This window comes from Panulirus ornatus, chromosome 10, assembly GCF_036320965.1.
Source record: "Panulirus ornatus isolate Po-2019 chromosome 10, ASM3632096v1, whole genome shotgun sequence".
In the NCBI taxonomy this organism is placed as follows: Eukaryota; Metazoa; Arthropoda; class Malacostraca; order Decapoda; family Palinuridae; genus Panulirus; species Panulirus ornatus.
In genome coordinates this window covers 19766633-19784420 of record NC_092233.1, presented here as the reverse complement: position 1 = coordinate 19784420, position 17788 = coordinate 19766633, and the positions used below count along the sequence as shown (strand labels likewise).

At 42.4% G+C, this 17788-nt stretch overlaps 1 protein-coding gene across 2 annotated transcripts in view; it reads left to right on the top strand.

Annotated features, from left to right (window-relative positions):
• The window catches only part of LOC139750820 (uncharacterized), a 524911-nt gene extending 511958 nt beyond the window's left edge, over positions 1-12953 (top strand). For both annotated transcript variants that reach the window (XM_071665587.1, XM_071665588.1), the window contains exons 4-6: positions 9041-9149; positions 10819-11180; positions 12175-12953. In XM_071665587.1, coding sequence (XP_071521688.1) covers positions 9041-9149; positions 10819-11180; positions 12175-12347 — 644 coding nt within the window. In that variant the 3' untranslated portion in view covers positions 12348-12953. The remainder of the gene's footprint in view (positions 1-9040; positions 9150-10818; positions 11181-12174) is intronic.
• The last annotated feature ends 4835 nt before the right edge of the window (positions 12954-17788 follow it).

The following is a 17788-nucleotide window of genomic DNA, read 5'->3' as shown; positions in this document are numbered from 1 at the left end:
ACGAAGGTACGACCCTTGACCCTGAATCCGCCACCCCTTGGGTGAAATAATCTGGTGTTTGACGTGACTCGTCAGGGCTGTGTTCAAGAGTCTCCTCGTCGCCCCCAAGGGTTTAGAAAGAACGTAAACAGGTATTCGTGGTCTCCTGAGAGTCGTAACTTACCCTGAGGGTCTTAGGTCGCCCCCCGAACATGTTAACGTGGAGTTCAGCAGCGGTTTTACACTAACCATGGATGAGGTCTATAAAAGTTTTGTGAGAAGGGATGACCAAAAGGAGTGTTCTTATCTGTGTTCATCATCAGCGGGAAGAGACTGAACAGGCGCTGCGAAGTTCTTCGAATTTTTTCTCCGCTGAACAAAATTCTTCTCGTCCAGGCAAGATTATAAAAGATACTTTGAGGAGGTAACTTCTTCATCGGGAAACGGGGAAACCAGTTTAGGTCCTACGTAAATTATATCCTTCGTATGAATCTTCAGTAACAGGTCATAAATCACGGTGGGGCCTTAAGCAGCGGTAGCTTATCGAGGCAAACGATGCCAAGTGACCCAAGCAGCGAGGCGGGTTTGGATCCTCTCAACACAATCATCCAATATGAGTCTCTCTCTGTGTGGCCGGCCCTCACCAGGTTGTCTTTCACACAGCGGCTTGTGGTGTGCAAAGTCGTGTCGTTTTGTATTTTTTCACATTTGTGAGGTTGTGGGTTGTTGTTATACTCGTTCGCTTTATGACCCTTACCCGAATATGACATTGTGCAAAGCAGTCATCTCATAATACTCTTCACCTGTTCTTTGGCTATGGCAATTTTAAGAACTGTGCAGGCGAGGAGAAAACACTCACACAGTTCGAGTCCCGTAAGCTGATCGGGAATCGAGTCCTTCATCATGAAATGAAGACTGTGAGCGGAGGAGGCTACGCAACGTGGACTACATGAGAGAGAGAGAGAGAGAGAGAGAGAGAGAGAGAGAGAGAGAGAGAGAGAGAGAGAGAGAGAGAGAGAGAGAGAGAGAGAGAAGCAAGAGACTGAATGAAATCCACAAGTAATGACTGGGGCACGACTGGTGGTTATTTAGCTTTCGAGAAGACGAGCCGTAACCATAACTGTACACTGGCGAGGACTGTGTGGGCGGCGATGCGAGGTGGTGGGTGGGTGGGTGGTGGCACGTCTGCTGGAGCCCCGAGTGTTAGCGCTGGGAGCCGTGGAGAGGTCGTGTCCTAACCATCTTCCCAGCTACAATTCCTCCTCCGCTCCACAGCGAGCGTGTCACGTCCTACGGCTCCGCTAATTTGTTTTAATTTCTCTCATGACCGCCTTCACACGCTTGGCTGGAGTCCGCTCCTCGTCTTTGGTGGGGTTCGTAGAGCGCTCAAGCTTAGGGTGAGCCAGAGATTTAGCAACGTTTTGGCCGGTGGTCGTGGATGGAAAATGAAAGAAGTCCTTCATTCCAGCCCCAATCGTAACTATCAAAAGTTTTTCACCATCGATTCATTTGTGTTGCAGTGATGTCGCTTAGGGCTACCGTTACAATACACGCCAAAAAAAGAAGAAAAAAATTGGCGGGCAATCGAGAATTTTGGCTTGGCTGTGCTTTAAATCTCTCACACACACACTATATATATATATATATATATATATATATATATATATATATATATATATATATATATATTATACCAGTGAAAAGCTTTGATGTTAAATCCAGAAAAAAAAGGATCACTCCATTTGCCTCTTGGCAGTATTAACATTTACTATTGTCCGCCTGTGTTATTCCAGCACGAAGGAAAAACACTGACCTTATCCAGCACAGCTCCTTCCTGGATCGGCAGCGGCGAACACGTGGTGAGGTAAAAGGAACATGGCGGTTAGTGTCCTTAGTGAATCATTCACTGATCCTGTCACTTCTTATGCTGTTGCCGAGGTCACCTCGAGACTTCACGAACCCCCCATCCAGGCAAGGCTCCTATGACCTCCCTTTTTTAACGGCTGTATACGTCCTCCACCCAACTCCCTCCACCAAAACCATCGCCTTCCTTACCTCCCCCACCTTCACCTTCTCCTCACCTTCGAATACCTTCCTCCCTCTAACACCTCACTCGCTTCTTATTGTTGTTCATTGTGACAGATGGGTAGTAAAAGGCAGCGATAAGATACCGTGGTGTAGCGGTTACTGACCGTGACGCATTCACGGGTCGTCCAGGGTCGAGCGCAAAGGTTCGAATCCTGGTTGCGGCAGTTGGCCCATAGTCAACCCAGCTGTTGAACCACCCTTAGGGGTTAGTCGATAAAGTGGGTACCTGGCTTAGGCTATATATATATATATATATATATATTATAGCGTTAATTGGATGGCCTTGATTAGGGCCTCGGCTGTCAATGCCGTCTCAGCTAGCATGAAATAAAAAGATAAAAAGATCGGGACTTAATCCGTGGACAGTTGTCTTCCTCGTACTCTCCACAGGAAGGTAACTGTCGAGTAGTTGGAGATTTTAAGTCCAGGTTGGCAGCTCGTGTCTCATTCCTCCCTTTATCATCTAACTCTTCTTCCTCCAAATTCTCTCCCTCACCTCCTTCACCATCATCATCACTCCAGCATCACGCTCTTCCAAACATCGCATCCACCAGTCTCTTCTGTGTGTGTGTGTGTGTGTGTGTGTGTGTGTGTGTGAAACAGGGGTGAGTTACGTCTTAGACTTTAGCGAACAGCTGTGTGTTCGCTCCATCTCCACGGTCGATGCGCAGCTCCAGGTGTTACTGATAAGAAAAAGATGAGTAAAAAAAGAAACTTGACAACACAGGTAACTGCATAACAACACTGCAACTACGTCATTCGTTATTGCTGGGTATTTAAGCGATCGGGACGTAGTTATTTTTTACTTTTTTTCTCGTGTTTCGCAACGGTGACCTTCAGTTTTCCATGCTTTGATTTAAGTACCCAAAAACCGCTGAGGCTCGCGAATTATTACACTTAATCGTAAAAGGAAACAAGGAATATATATATATATATATATATATATATATATATATATATATATATATATATATATATATATATATATATATATATATATGGATGTTACAAGTCATTCAGGCTTTGTGAAGGCTTCTGATGATTACGATTATGGAATGACGGCAAATAAAATGTGCACAATGGAAACAGCTGCTGAATTAGGGACCTGGGGTTATATTTTCCAAAGAATCAGATCCCCGAGGACGATGCAAAATCCTCTACCACCCGTTGTAGTTGGGGAACGTCTATACTCCAAATAGCTGCAGTACCTTCCTTACTCTTCCACGTATCGAGATCGTCACAGAGTTTGGCCACATATCTTTTGTGGATGACAAAGAATCAGCAGGCGCGTAGACTGAAGATGCCAAAATGCTTGAAGAGATCTGTCAGTTCTTCCAGTGATACAGCGTCACGATGATCATTCGGATAAGTTCCGATTCTGCTACGGAGGAGAGGAAGAAGAATCCCATGTACATATGGAATAGGACGTGGGTTCGAGTCTAATCATAGCTCGGAAGAAGTGTGCCAGAGACCTTGAAGTGGTGGTGTCGGTATGGTGAACACGCACGAGAGAGCACCAACTGTCGAATGAAGAAGTGTGATGATAATGGACTGTTTACGCAGCACTTGAAGTCATGAAGGCAAACTCATCGACTTTGTGCTTGTTCTGTCCCATTTGTATAAGACTTGCTAATGTGTGTTTGTGTGTCTCCGAAGATTACTAAATGACGTATTGCAAGATACCCAAAGGTTCCTGGTAGCACTTTTTGAGTGAAGCTTCTGTAATACGCGACAGTTTAAAAAATCAGACTACATTCGGTAGCCTGTAGACGTGAAGGGCACGAACTCCAAACGTTGTAAGCGTAAAATGTTACAGATGAAAAATGTTGGGACGACAGATCGGGAAGAATTTGAAAATCAGATCCTTGTGGAAAGTTAAACCCTCTCTGAAAAGTTAGGATTCTTTGAAAACTGTCTTTGATGAAAATCTCATAACCACACCCAGAGAGCTTAAGAAGGCTCAGTAGTCTTCACTTGATGATCACTTAACTTCCTCAAAAGGGGGAATAGATAAGCTCCTGCAAACGGATCCAGTCTAATCTGCTTGTTAACTGGCTCTGTGAGTGTGAGAGATGCAGCGGCGGCAGGATCCAAGATGGGTGACGTGAGAGAGAGAGAGAGAGAGAGAGAGAGGTTGAAGTAGCGACGATGAGGCCCTTTGGGGATAATCTTGGGCGAGATGAGGAGCCGGCCGGCAGGAGGTGACGTATGGCCCCCTCGCTGGCCAACAGCAGACCCCTGATCCTGCCACCGATTGTGGTGGTTAATAACTGGGATCAAATGAATGCTTGCAACGACCCTCACTCGGCCCGCGGGGACGAAGGAACTAACTACAGGTGATGAACGAGGCTAGAGTAAACGTGGGGTTTTTATGAATTCTGGCTGAAGAACACAAGATGCATTATCAAGTGCATATGATCTTACTACTAAAGCATTCTCAAGGTTGATGATACATGTGATATTGATTATATTACAGCACTTAAGTACTATGAAGATAACAGCCCTTGTGATATCATTACAGCACATAAGTGATATTATGATAGCACTTAAGTGTTGTGAAAATAACAGAACCTGTGATATTAAAGCACTTGTTGTGAAATTAAGAGCGCATGTTATGTTGTTGTAGGACTATAAGGGTTGTAAAGATAACATAACTTGTGGTATTTATAAAAGATTTTATAGAGTTAAGACTTGGTCAACCATTTTTGTAAAATTAACAGAATAATCGTCCATATCATATATACCATCCACTCCGATTCCCAGAACCATGCCCTTACTACGCTTCAATTCATCGCGTAATTCAGAGAAAGGCAAAAATTACATGGTAAGCATCCACTCAAAACATAAGAGCACAGAGTTCTCCTGGTTCCCTGGACGTGCTAGTATTAGCAGCAATGAGGTAGCAAGTCCTGAAGCTAAAAACGCGGGTATCTGGTAGTCTGTATACGAGAAATATACACCATAATGATTTTATGAGACGATTGAATGAGTATATTCGATTATCGCAATCTAGAGGGGTCTTGGACGCTTAAAAAAAAAGAAAAACAAACAAACATTACAGGGGATTAAGAAAGATGTTGACGTAGGCAGTGTTCCTCCTTCTACAGGAGTTGTAAATTTGAGACAGTTCTTTGTCGACTGCGTTGACCCATCGTCACTTAATGGAGAAGAGAGACCTGCCCCAGTATGAATATGACACCTGCAGTGGCGATATGGAACGTGTACTTAAAGAATCCCAAACTAATATTATAGGAGTCTCAGTGTCACATATGAATCACGTAATGACAGCGGAAGGTATGCAAGTGTTTGAGAAATTTTGAATGTATGTTGATGCTAACATCACGCCACATTTTACAAGGGAAGTCATGATATATAATATTATATAGATTCTATATAACTAAGTTTTTATTCTCTTAATGGAAACCAAATATATATTTCTACGTAAATGGTTTATAAAGTTTTCTGATACGATTTTGTTTATGATCAGAAAAGCGCTGAAGAACCATTAGGTTCTAGCGCTTAGACAAAATAAATAAATCCACATAATTAAATCCAAACAGCCAATATTGTAGCACTTATTTTAGGGAAAAAAAGAAGCTAGTGACACAGCAGCTCTTGTGACACTAACATTGCAACACTTAACGTATTTTAAGTGTAGCACCGGCGGGAACAATGCTTCAGAATGGTATTACACTATTACGGCAACATCAGCGAACTGGTTCGTCATGTTATTAAAGTCACCTGCGGGGCTGCGGCCAAGTTTGCAGCGGATTCATAAAACAGCTGGAGTCGAGGACGTGTATTGTTATCATTATTATACGAAGCAATGAAGCAGTTCCTTTAGCGCCGGTGGAATGAAAGTTAAAATTACCCTTTGTGTGTCAATTACGGTAATTTGTACGTGCAGCTACTCCCAGATCGCGTCGTGTCAATGAAAATTCATATATATATATATATATATATATATATATATATATATATATATATATATATATATATATATATATATATCACTTGTTTACCAAATGGCGTCCTAGGTACGTCTCTTCGTTGTGTATCAACTAACTTATATTTCTTTCTTGTATCTCCCCTAATGATATGATTATTACACGAAAGTGCACCTAGGAAGTTACCGTTTTATTTTCCCGTGGACTCATAGGAATATATATATATATATATATATATATATATATATATATATATATATATATATATATATATATATATATATATAATGAACGTCGTTGTGTGACCTGGTAACGAGGCTAACTTGGGAGCAATAATTAGAAACCTCAGAGTTGACAGAAGCTAAACAGATCACGTGAAGAATATTTTACGCCTCTTGCTCCTCCCTCCAAACACTTGGCTCGTGTTGTGAGATCAGATGGGCGGAGGCGGACGGGCGGGTTTGGAAGTGTGTGTGTGTGTGTGTGTGTGTCATGGCGATGGAGGAGTACCTGTTTGGGTAGTTACCCCTGCGATGTGGATCACAGACAGGCTCTGCTGTGCCTCCAGGTACTAATAATGTGCCCATTGTCTGGGACGTTCACAGACCGTCGCTGGGAATCCGGGTTTTGCTTCAAGAACGTTTAATCCGTTCTATGACCTCAGTGACTCGTTACGTGTGATCGAGCGTCAACTTGCAGTCGAGCTTTGATGCATTTATAGACGATTAATTATCACTATCATTATTATTTATTAATTTATTTTTATTGGTCGCTGCGGTTGGTTTTTCGAAATACTTTTTTTTTTTTTTTGGATAAGCCGTTCAGACTGAAGGATTATGCCTGTATTATCATTCTCATTAATGATCCTGTGAACTTGTTTGTCAAAATTAGTATTCATTATGGTAATGATTATATGAACTCGTTTTGTGAGACAAATTTGGCGAAAGTTGAGCTTTACTTTATTTTTTTCAAATTATTTATGAACGACCACACACACCTTCATGCTGATGACTGCATTTGGCAAAGTTATGAACTTAGAATATGTTTAATTCCTGGTATGCGTTTTCTGATAAAAAAAAAAAAAAAATATGTAATGTTCCACAACTGGCCTTTCCTGAAGTATCTAGCATTCTCTGTAGATTGCACGTCATCTATAGACAGGGCACATAAAGAAAGCTAAAGTGTACTTCATTTATGTGTTTTAATCTTATATATAGTATAGAGAATGTATATCGAAGCTAGAGAATATATGATTCTTATGTTTTAATCTTATTTATAATATAAAGACTTGCTGCATCTATTTTTTCTATCATACTTTTATTTTACGTTGGAAGCTTCATTTACGAACACAAGCCCACATCAAGGCCGGACCTCAGTTCAAAAATAAAGTAAATGAAAGGGAAAAATTAAAGAAAGGGGAAAGCTTTTAAGAATTTGGGGAAGTGAAAAAAAAAAAACCTATCTTTTAAAATGTGTGCTAAGTCATACTTATTGGGAAAGACAAGAGAGGGTAAAGAGTTCCAAACCCTCGAGGTGTAAGGAAAAGAAATAGTTATCAAAACGACCCACCCTCGAGTTGCCAACGGTCAAGCAGTAATCATATGACGCAGTATCTCCCAAGCGGTCTAGCTTGTGGCTGGGCAAACAAGCAGCCAGGTATCGGGAGCAAAAACCAAAGTAATACGTATAGAAGAGGGAAAGTGAACCAGTGTTGCGGCGTAGGGCAAGTAAGTAAGTAAGTTGAAGTAAAGATGCAGGGCTAGAATTACCCCAAATGTGAGAGCAGTACTCCTTACAAGTACGGATCAATCCTTTGTATGAACGATGCAACTGTTCGAAAGAAAAAGTTCGACACTTGAACGGACACCCAGTTTCATAGAGGCAGACTTAGCTATTTCCGCAATGTGGGGTGTCAAAGATAGAGTGTGGATATTACAGTAATACCAAGTATATTTATTGAGTCGAGAAGTAGAACTACAGAAGGAGAGAGGAAAATTGAGGAATTTTCGACAGAGAGATGGGCAGAGAATCAATCTTGGAGGAATTAAACCACAAAATTCCAAGGAAAACGGAAAGTTGTTTTCAAACAGAAACGGAACAGACGAGCAAGCACAGTTGTAAGTTCAGAGGCACACACGTTCAGTACATGGGGATGGAGTCCATCAGGGCCATAAACCTTAATTGTGTCTAGAGAGAGGAACATTTTTCGGACTTCGAAAAAGAGAATAGTGAGAACATCATTAGGCAACTGGGTCTCTTTGAGAGAAGTAAGATATTAGGAAAGATACCAGACAGGTTCAACTGAGGATAGGTTACTAGAGAGACCACGAATGCTGGTATTGTGAATAGAAAAAGAGGAAGGTCTAACGGAGAGGGAAAGGTCGTTTGAGGGGCCGGTATTACTATTACTGCCAGAGCCCTCCGTCTGATCGGCAGCTGAGTTAGGCGGGAACCCGGTGAATTTTAGCAACCCGTGTTTGCGGGGAACTAGAGGCCATAGATTTGTTTGATTCTATCATGATTACATCTAAAAAAAAAAAAAAAAGATTGTGCAGACGGGAAATGGCAAGAGAACTTATGCGAAGAATATGAGTGTGAGGTTTGAGTAAGTGTATGGTGCTTGTGAGGAGAAAATGGTAGAACTAGCCCGGAACCCCTGTTCTCATGAAACACTTAAGACCAGCAGTCTTAACACAGAGGGTGTAAGATGGTTCCGGGTACCACTTTAACGCTCCTCAGTCAGGATGGTAGTACCGGCCTGTGCGGCTGCTGTCAACAACCTACTGCATACTATAAAACGCTAATGAATATCTGATTCATGTGTTTTAGTCAAAGTTCCCCTAAATCCTATACATACCGTACATACTGTGTACTACATCAAGAAGACTAGAGTAGTTTCCCCACAAAATCTTTGTAGCATTAAAACTGTATAGCTAGAGACTACCTAACTCTTGTATTCGAGGTTTCCTTTGAATGTCAAGCTAATCGAACGGTAACCAATGTCCTTGTTCCTCTTCCCCCCACAGAGAATGACTCGCCGCCCAGTTCCGAGCCCTTCGGTGTCAGTCTGGATGCGGCCCTCAGGACCGGCTCCACCACCCTCCTCTCCATACGCAAGATCCGGGAGGCTTCACTGTGAGTAATGCTGCTACCTTACCCGTTCTCCTAACGACCCCCATCATGAGGGGGCTGTAGGGACAAGCTTAGGGGATAGACGTAAAGGTGCATCTCGCAAAGGCGAATAGTTAAAGTGGACTTTAAGATTTATTAAAGGGTAGAGGTACATCAAGGTATGCGGTTTGAGCAGGATATTGTCAGAGAAAAGAACGAGTCGGTATTGGAGATTGAACAAGGTATACTTGAGCGCAAATTACCGAGGTAAACAAAGGGAGATTTAGTGAGTATAGAGAAGGAAAATTGTATGGTTAGAGAGGGAGGAGCGAGATGAGGTTCAGGTAGATCCTGGTGGAGGAAAAGGTTAGTCATCATAGAATTATGGCAAATGTAAAGACATATAAGAGAGAGTGTGTGTACATGAAGATCAACCCGTAAATCATTTCACGCATGATATCTTAGTAGTGTACATTTTAGACTAGAAGTTATGAATCAATAAATCAAGAGCAGATGGTCTACAAGGTGAAAGAGTGATTGGCTGACATGCGCTCTTTCTAAGGGAACTTTAGATATAGTCAGATATAGACTGTCAAGTTGATAGGGTGTCACATGTATTCATAAGTGAAGGAAAAGATAAGAGAGTTCCGTGAGAAGGCCTTACTACCACAGAAGGAGCCAGAGAGGTGATGACTTTGGCCACACTTTACCTTGAAAATGGATGCGCATACTATAAACGTCAGAGGCACCTCTAGGGCAAGGTCATCCCCCCCCCCCCCCCATTTTTTTTTTTTTTAATGCCCTCCCTCTTTTGGAAACCCATACACTGTAATTTGTAGGAGACCTTCCGATAAATGATGGGTGGGTTAAGTAAGGCAGGGTGATGGTGTGAAGGGAAAGGAAGGGCCTCAGTTCTATATTAGGGACTTTTGTTGGAAGTTGGGTTAGAGAGGCAGGAGGAGAGTGCCTCTGAATTTCGGGTCTCAAAGGAGGGTGGAGGGGAGACTGTTCCATCAATAGTAGAAGTTCCTGCTTTAGATTTTTGCTTTTATGTCTATGCGAGGGTGAGTTTGGACCCTCTACTTATAATGTGTAGTTATCTCTTGTTGGTATGGATAGGGAACGCATTTCGGAGGAGATTTCAAGACAGCGTCTGCAAGTGATCCATCCCGCATCCCGTTTGAGATCCGGCAATGCCAATCAATAGCTGCCCTTTTCTGTACTGATTCAAGACGAATGCCCTCCTCAATGGCCCGTAATCCATCACTAAACTGGAGTAATAAGGGAGTGATGCCTGTGTTTTCATTATGACCTCATTGGTATACATGAACGGACCCTCATTTCTCCTGTTGAAACTCCTCATATCTCATTTCTAAGCTGCTTGAACGTGACGTGCTGGAGAGGGTGGGTGTTAGCGCCCGAGAAAATATAGGTTCTGGCCTCTGATGTACATACTCATTGCTAAAACCGCGAGATTGCTTCCTGGGAGGCATTTTAGTGTGTGTGTCCTCGTCGTTAATACCAGTGTACGGTGGCTGACACTGCAATTATTCACCTTAAACTGTTGTTCGGTTACAGTCAAGGTGTGTTTAGTATATCCGCGGGTTATATCGAGCTTAGTTCCAAGTGAGTGTATTCATTTCTCTCTCCCTTGTGATACATAGTGTAGTCACCGTTGGTGTTCGTGTTTCAGAGCGCTGTGTGGGAAGCGGTCATTGAGCGAGAGCCCGTCGCCACCCCCTGTGTCCTGCCCGCCGGCTGCCCACCTGGCCTCCTCCGGTGTCTCCGTCTCCATCTCCCCTTCAGCCGCCGTCGCTGCCGCCGCCTCACTCCTCTCGCCGTCTTCGCATTCACTCATCTCCTCCTCGTCATCTTCGTCTTCGTCTCCTCCGTCTCCACCGGCGGGGGCGCGGCCCCCCGGCCGGCCTCCTCCACCTCCTGCTGACTACACCGACGCTCTCAGGCGGCGGAAGGTTCACAAGTGTGACTTCGAGGGATGCGAGAAGGTGTACACCAAGAGTTCTCACCTCAAGGCCCACAAGCGCACACACACAGGCAAGTTCACTCTAACGTCTCCTCTGGTAGGACTCCTGTATTTTCAGGGCTTTGGAGTAATTAACTATACATAGCCTTGGTTGTATATGGTCCTCCGTGTTGTAGCGGTTACCGTTCCTGACCGTGACGCATTCACGGGTCGCCCAGGGTCGAGCTCACTAAGGTTCGGATCGAACAACCATGTTGACATAACACACCCCTGCCAGAGACCAATTGAATATGTTGGGTTCTGTGTTTTGAGCCATCTAAATCTCGGGTGCTCTTGTGGACAGAACAGGGTGATGTAAATATGTTAACCAACCTTATATATCAGGTTCTGTATCTGGGCCTTCATTATATATCCTATGATCTATATATTCTAGACTCATTGATCTATACCTCGGGTTTTAATTCCAAACTTTCCACTCTTGTCAACATTTCCTGAAACAACATCATCGACGACCATTTCTGTTGAAAGTGAAATACAATTCCACCTTCAACAGTTCGTCGCATAGCTTCCTCATCCACAGTTAAACATTAGTTTACGAGTATTTTTCATAAGTCATCTGTCTGATTTTCCTCACTAGTCTGTTTCTGATCTCTTCCAATTTCGCATACAGTCTCGAAAGAAATTTCTGACCTATTGCTGTTTGCATTCCTTTATGTCCCTTTGTATTCAAGTAAGCAGTTGTGCCTGAAATCATATGTCTTCTATTTTTTACTGGAACTGGAGTCCCAACTGCGAAATTTTTTAAATGCAACAGTATTGTTGTATGTCCAGAATAAATTATTGTGTTATTTGAACTTTCTGACTGAACTACTCTCTGCTTCACAGTTTTGAATAGTGTGTGTGTGTGTGTGTATATATATATATATATATATATATATATATATATATATATATATATATGTTGTGTGTGCGTTCATATATTACTGTAACTTGGACACCGTTTTAGCCTGCATGCATACAATCCCAGATATTTTACTTATTCTATTTATTTTCTCGCGTTTTCAGGTGAAAAGCCATACCAGTGCACGTGGGACGGATGTATGTGGAGATTCGCGAGGTCGGACGAGTTGACGCGCCACTACCGTAAACACACAGGCCAGAAACCCTTCAAGTGTCAGCTGTGCCAGCGGTCCTTCTCCCGCTCAGACCACCTCTCCCTCCACATGAAGAGGCACTAATGAGAGAGCAAGGGGGGGTTCTGTGGCGGTGGTGGTCGCCGCCCCTCCCCCACCAAGTGTATACACAAATATCTGTATCCTCTTCTCACAGTTGGTGTGAAGATAGCGAGGCAGGTGTCCCTCTACTTGACCCTCCCTCGACTTGAAAGGGTTGCCAAGACGTAGAGAAGATAGTGCCAAGGGCGCCGCGCCTGCCGAGCCGACACCTGCTTCCTCCAGAGTGAGAAATAAAAGATTGGCTTATGATGAAGCCGCCCCCCAATGAAGTGGTGGAGACCCAGCTTCGTGCACGGGCCGAGTATTGGCCGTCGATGATCTGTTCTGTGAGACGGTCTGTTAGAGCTTTTTTTTTATTACTTCGCAGGTCCCAATTTTGTCCTAGCACCGTCTCCGGTGCGGACCGAGATGGTCAGACGGAACAAACATGAGATGTTTGACCCCCCCTCTGTACAGTTTGTGTCGACTAAAAAAAAAAAAAAATGTTTTTAAAAAACCGCTAAATACCAACTATCGCCTCGATGTATGAACAGTAACTCTGTGTTATCACTAGTGATAGTGTGTGATAGTATGGAAAAGTAAAACTTTTTAAGACAAAAAATATGATTATCCAGCCTAAGGGAATTGTGCACAATGGTCACTAAGAAAGAAAAGATGAAGAAGAAGAAGAAGAAAAAGGAACTAAATCTATGATCATACCCGACCAATCACCAGAACGTGACGGAGTGCTCCATGTAGACAATATTTGCCGACACTATACACTGAACCGCTGTCTTCCATATGCCTTGTGACTTACCATAGAATGTATTTTCATTTCAGGAGAATCATGTTGCTCCCAAGTCATTCGTCATGATTGGATTTTATAACTAATGCTGATTACATTAGCTTCGATATTTGGCAAGATTCTTATATTTGTCTCAACTTTACACAAAGATGGGGGTTATTTGAATCTTTTTACGCTTGAAAAAATATATATATATAAAAAAAAATGTAAATTCAAGAAGTGATACTATTTGTAAGCACAAATAGATAACAGTGCATGTAGTAGTCTTCCAACTTCTTTGTGATGGAAACAGTGTTTTAACTTACGAGATCTTCCATTGCTGAGCTGACAGCCCAAGATAGCCTCGGAGGGGGCACCCAGCACTGCACACCTAACACACACACACACGTACACACACCCTTCAAGAAACAACGTGGAATTAATTAAATGGTCATTACTTTTTTTCTTCAGAGGGGCTCAACTATACAACATTCTGTAACTATCTCAGAAAGACTAATTGATCATGGTATATGAACACTGATGTTTCAGTTATTTACTTCCGATGGGCGTTTTATATTCCCCCCTTCTCCCCCTTACCAACACCACCCCACACCACCACCCACCCAAGGCAACCTTGTACCTCGCCTAGTGTGCACGGTTGGATGCCCCACCCGAGTTCACGGTTAGGGACCATTGGACTACGGGGCCTCAGTGCTGAAGCCTTTTTGCTCGATATAATTATGTAGGATACGCAGTCTCCAGGATGTATGTAGAATCAAAAGAACTGTGATTTCTCTCACTGTACTTATTTCCGCGTTTGTTTGAATTATGCCCAGTAGGGGCTTTTTACATATGTATAGTACAAAATACTAGCCAGAAAGTTTTGTTTTTACGGCATAAACCTCTGTACGGACTGTCTGTGTACATCCGACTGCTTCTCCATACAGTACTGGCGATCTGGCCAGTTCTTGCAGCTAAGCACTGTGTACACTCCCCCCGACACCAGCTATAGCCTAACCCTACAAATAATAATAATGAAAAAAAAAAAACCCTCCCGTCATGGCTTCAGCCATCTTCACCTCCCTATTCCTCTCTTTCCCGACAGCATTACATCCCCTCAAACCACCCCCACTCCAAACAAAACCTTGTAAAACATTGTTCGTTTGTACCTGAACCAGCGTGGTGCTGATCACCTCCGCTAAGGGGTGCTAGGAAAACCCCTAAAGCTTCGGAAAGATCCCTATACCTCCCTGCATCCCTGATCCCTTTTAGAAGAATTCACGACATCGCACGGTTCATGACCGAATGTGACCTTATCCTCTCACACATACACACACACCCTACACACCCTCTTATATCCCCTCCTGCACAGTGGCCAGATACTGCCATGTGGGGTGTTGACTGACCGACCGTCACCAAGAGATAGAGAGCTTTAAGTCTTAATTTTATAGATTCTGTGTTACCGACCATTGAGGGACGTATATAGTATGTCGAATGTTTGTCAACCTTCTAGATGTGTAAAGTAAGAGAGAGAGAGAGATAGAGATAAAAAAGTGATTGCTTTTACGGGAGTTTTGGATATATATTTAAGCTTTAAGACGTTGGTTGGGTCTTTTTTTTTTTTTTTTTTTTAATGAAGAATAATACATAGGTTTGCCGAGATTGCCAGGCAAGATTCAGTCGTGGTGCGCTGAAGGTTTCTTTGTGGTCATTAGGGTGTGGAGGCTGTCGGATGAACGAGGCAGACTGTTCCTCAGAGAGACAAATGTGAAAGCAATAGCCGTTTAACTGGGATAGTTTCTCCCCCACCGTAGTAGAGTCAGATGGTTAATAGCCTAACCGAGAGAAAGAGATAGTTTTACTAAAAGCATTTTAAAACTGTCGTTAGGAAAATAATAAAAAAAAAAAGTACTGGTCGTTCAATATTCAGACAATAACCGCACACCTGCCCTGTCTTCTTCAGGGATGCTAAACGCCATTGTGACCTTTAGGTCAAACATGATAACACCTCTATCGTTCTATCTGTCCATAGTGTCTTAGACAACTATTTGAAATTTTATGGATTTGATTCTTAATCGGCTTAAGATTATTATACCTTAAAATATATGAAAAAAAATAACATTCCTGATATAATTCTTATACTTGGATATATAAAATTGAACTAGATTTATGTGAAAACATGAACGATTCCCTCCCGTGTCTGTATGCCAAACATTTTTCGTAACATAAGAATTGTAATCATTAAGAACAAAAAAGTTTTATACTTGTTTCAAACTAAAGTCTACCATATTCCGATTTCCAGGTAGGGAAAAAAATACTAAAAAAAAAGTAAAACAATAGAATTTCCATTTTTGGTCTTTTTTTGTATATGGATTACTAAACATTTTAGAATATTAGAAAAAAAAAAAAAGTAGTACACAGGCAGAGATGCTCACCTACCCTCCCCATCAACACCTGACTCGTACGTTCCCACAGACTCTCAAATAGACCCGAAGTATCATGTCTTCACCCGAAGCTCACGATGGCAAAGAGCGTCTCACGCGATGACAATTATCTCTGTTGTTTTTGTATGCTAAGGATTTTGAAGATGAGACATTCCTCTCCTATTCCTGGATGTATTTAGTTTATTTTTTACTGAGGGCATTCCTTACTTACCATTCCAGTCTTGTAACATCCGATTTTTTTATGTTAAGTTTGAATAACATTAATGTAGACAAAAAACAAAATGTTTTAATCGTGTAATTCAGATATAGATGTTATGAATTCTTTATAATATATAAATGATGAAGTAACTTAACTTCCCGTTCGAGGAATGTATATTCTTGTAAATAAAGTTGTAAATATTGTGGAAACTTTCGTAGTCTTGTAAATAAAGTGTATTGTTGACGTCATTGAGACTTTATTTGATACAATCCTTTGCCTCTATAATTAGAAGCCACCACATCTTCTGTTTCTAAAAGGGGAAACAGAAGAAGGAGTCACGCGGGGAGTGCTCATCCTCCTCGAAGGCTCAGATTGTCGTGTCTAAATGTGTGTGGATGTAACCAAGATGAGAAAAAAGGAGAGATATGTAGTATGTTTGAGGAAAGGAACCTGGAAGTTTTGGCTCTGAGTGAAACGAAGCTCAAGGGTAAAGGGGAAGAGTGGTTTGGGAATGTCTTGGGAGTAAAGTCAGGGGTTAGTGAGAGGACAAGAGCAAGGGAAGGAGTAGCACTACTCCTGAAACAGGAGTGGTGGGAGTATGTGATAGAGTGTAAGTAAACTCTAGATTGATATGGGTAAAACTGAAAGTTGATGGAGAGAGATGGGTGATTATTGGTGCATATGCACCTGGGCATGAGAAGAAAGATCATGAGAGGCAAGTGTTTTGGGAGCAGGTGAATGAGTGTGTTAGTGGTTTTGATGCACGAGACTCGGTTATAGTGATGGGTGATTTGAATGCAAAGGTGAGTAATGTGGCAGTTGAGGGAATAATTGGTGTACATGGGGTGTTCAGTGTTGTTCAGAGCTTGTAGATTTATGTGCTGAAAAAGGACTGGTGATTGGGAATACCTGGTTTAAAAAGAGAGTATACATAAGTATACGTATGTAAGTAGGAGAGATGGCCAGAGAGCGTTATTGGATTACGTGTTAAATGATAGGCGCGCGAAAGAGAGACTTTTGGATGTTAATGTGCTGAGAGGTGCAACTGGAGAGATGTCTGATCATTATCTTGTGGAGGCGAAGGTGAAGATTTGTGGGGGTTTTCAGAAAAGAAGAGAGAATGATGGGGTGAAGAGAGTGGTGAGAGTAAGTGAGGTTGAGAAGGAGACTTGTGTGAGGAAGTACCAGGAGAGACTGAATACAGAATGGAAAAAGGTGAGAACAAAGGACGTAAGGGGAGTGGGGGAGAAATGGGATGTATTTAGGGAAGCAGTGATGGCTTGCGCAAAAGATGCTTGTGGCATGAGAAGAGTGGGAGGTGGGCAGATTAGAAAGGGTAGTGAGTGGTGGGATGAAGAAGTAAGATTATTAGTGAAAGAGAAGAGAGAGGCATTTGGACGATTTTTGCAGGGAAATAATGCAAATGAGTGGGAGATGTATAAAAGAAAGAGGCAGGAGGTCAAGAGAAAGGTGCAAGAGGTGAAAAAGAGGGCAAATGAGAGTTGGAGTGAGAGAGTATCAATGAATTTTAGGGAGAATAAAAAGATGTTTTGGAGGGAGGTAAATAAAGTGCGTAAGACAAGGGAACAAATGGGAACTTCAGTGAAGGGGGCTAATGGGGAGGTGATAACAAGTAGTGGTGATGTGAGAAGGAGATGGAGTGAGTATTTTGAAGGTTTGCTGAATGTGTTTGATGATAGAGTGGCAGATATAGGGTGTTTTGGTCGAGGTGGTGTGCAAAGTGAGAGGGTTAGGGAAAATGATTTGATAAACAGAGAAGAGGTAGTAAAAGCTTTGCGGAAGATGAAAGCCGGCAAGGTAGCGGGTTTGGATGGTATTGCAGTGGAATTTATTAAAAAAAGGGGGTGACTGTATTGTTGACTGGTTGGTAAGGTTATTTAATGTATGTATGATTCATGGTGAGGTGCCTGAGGATTGGCGGAATGCTTGCATAGTGCCACTGTACAAAGGCAAAGGGGATAAGAGTGAGTGCTCAAATTACAGAGGTATAAGTTTGTTGAGTATGGGAGGGTATTGA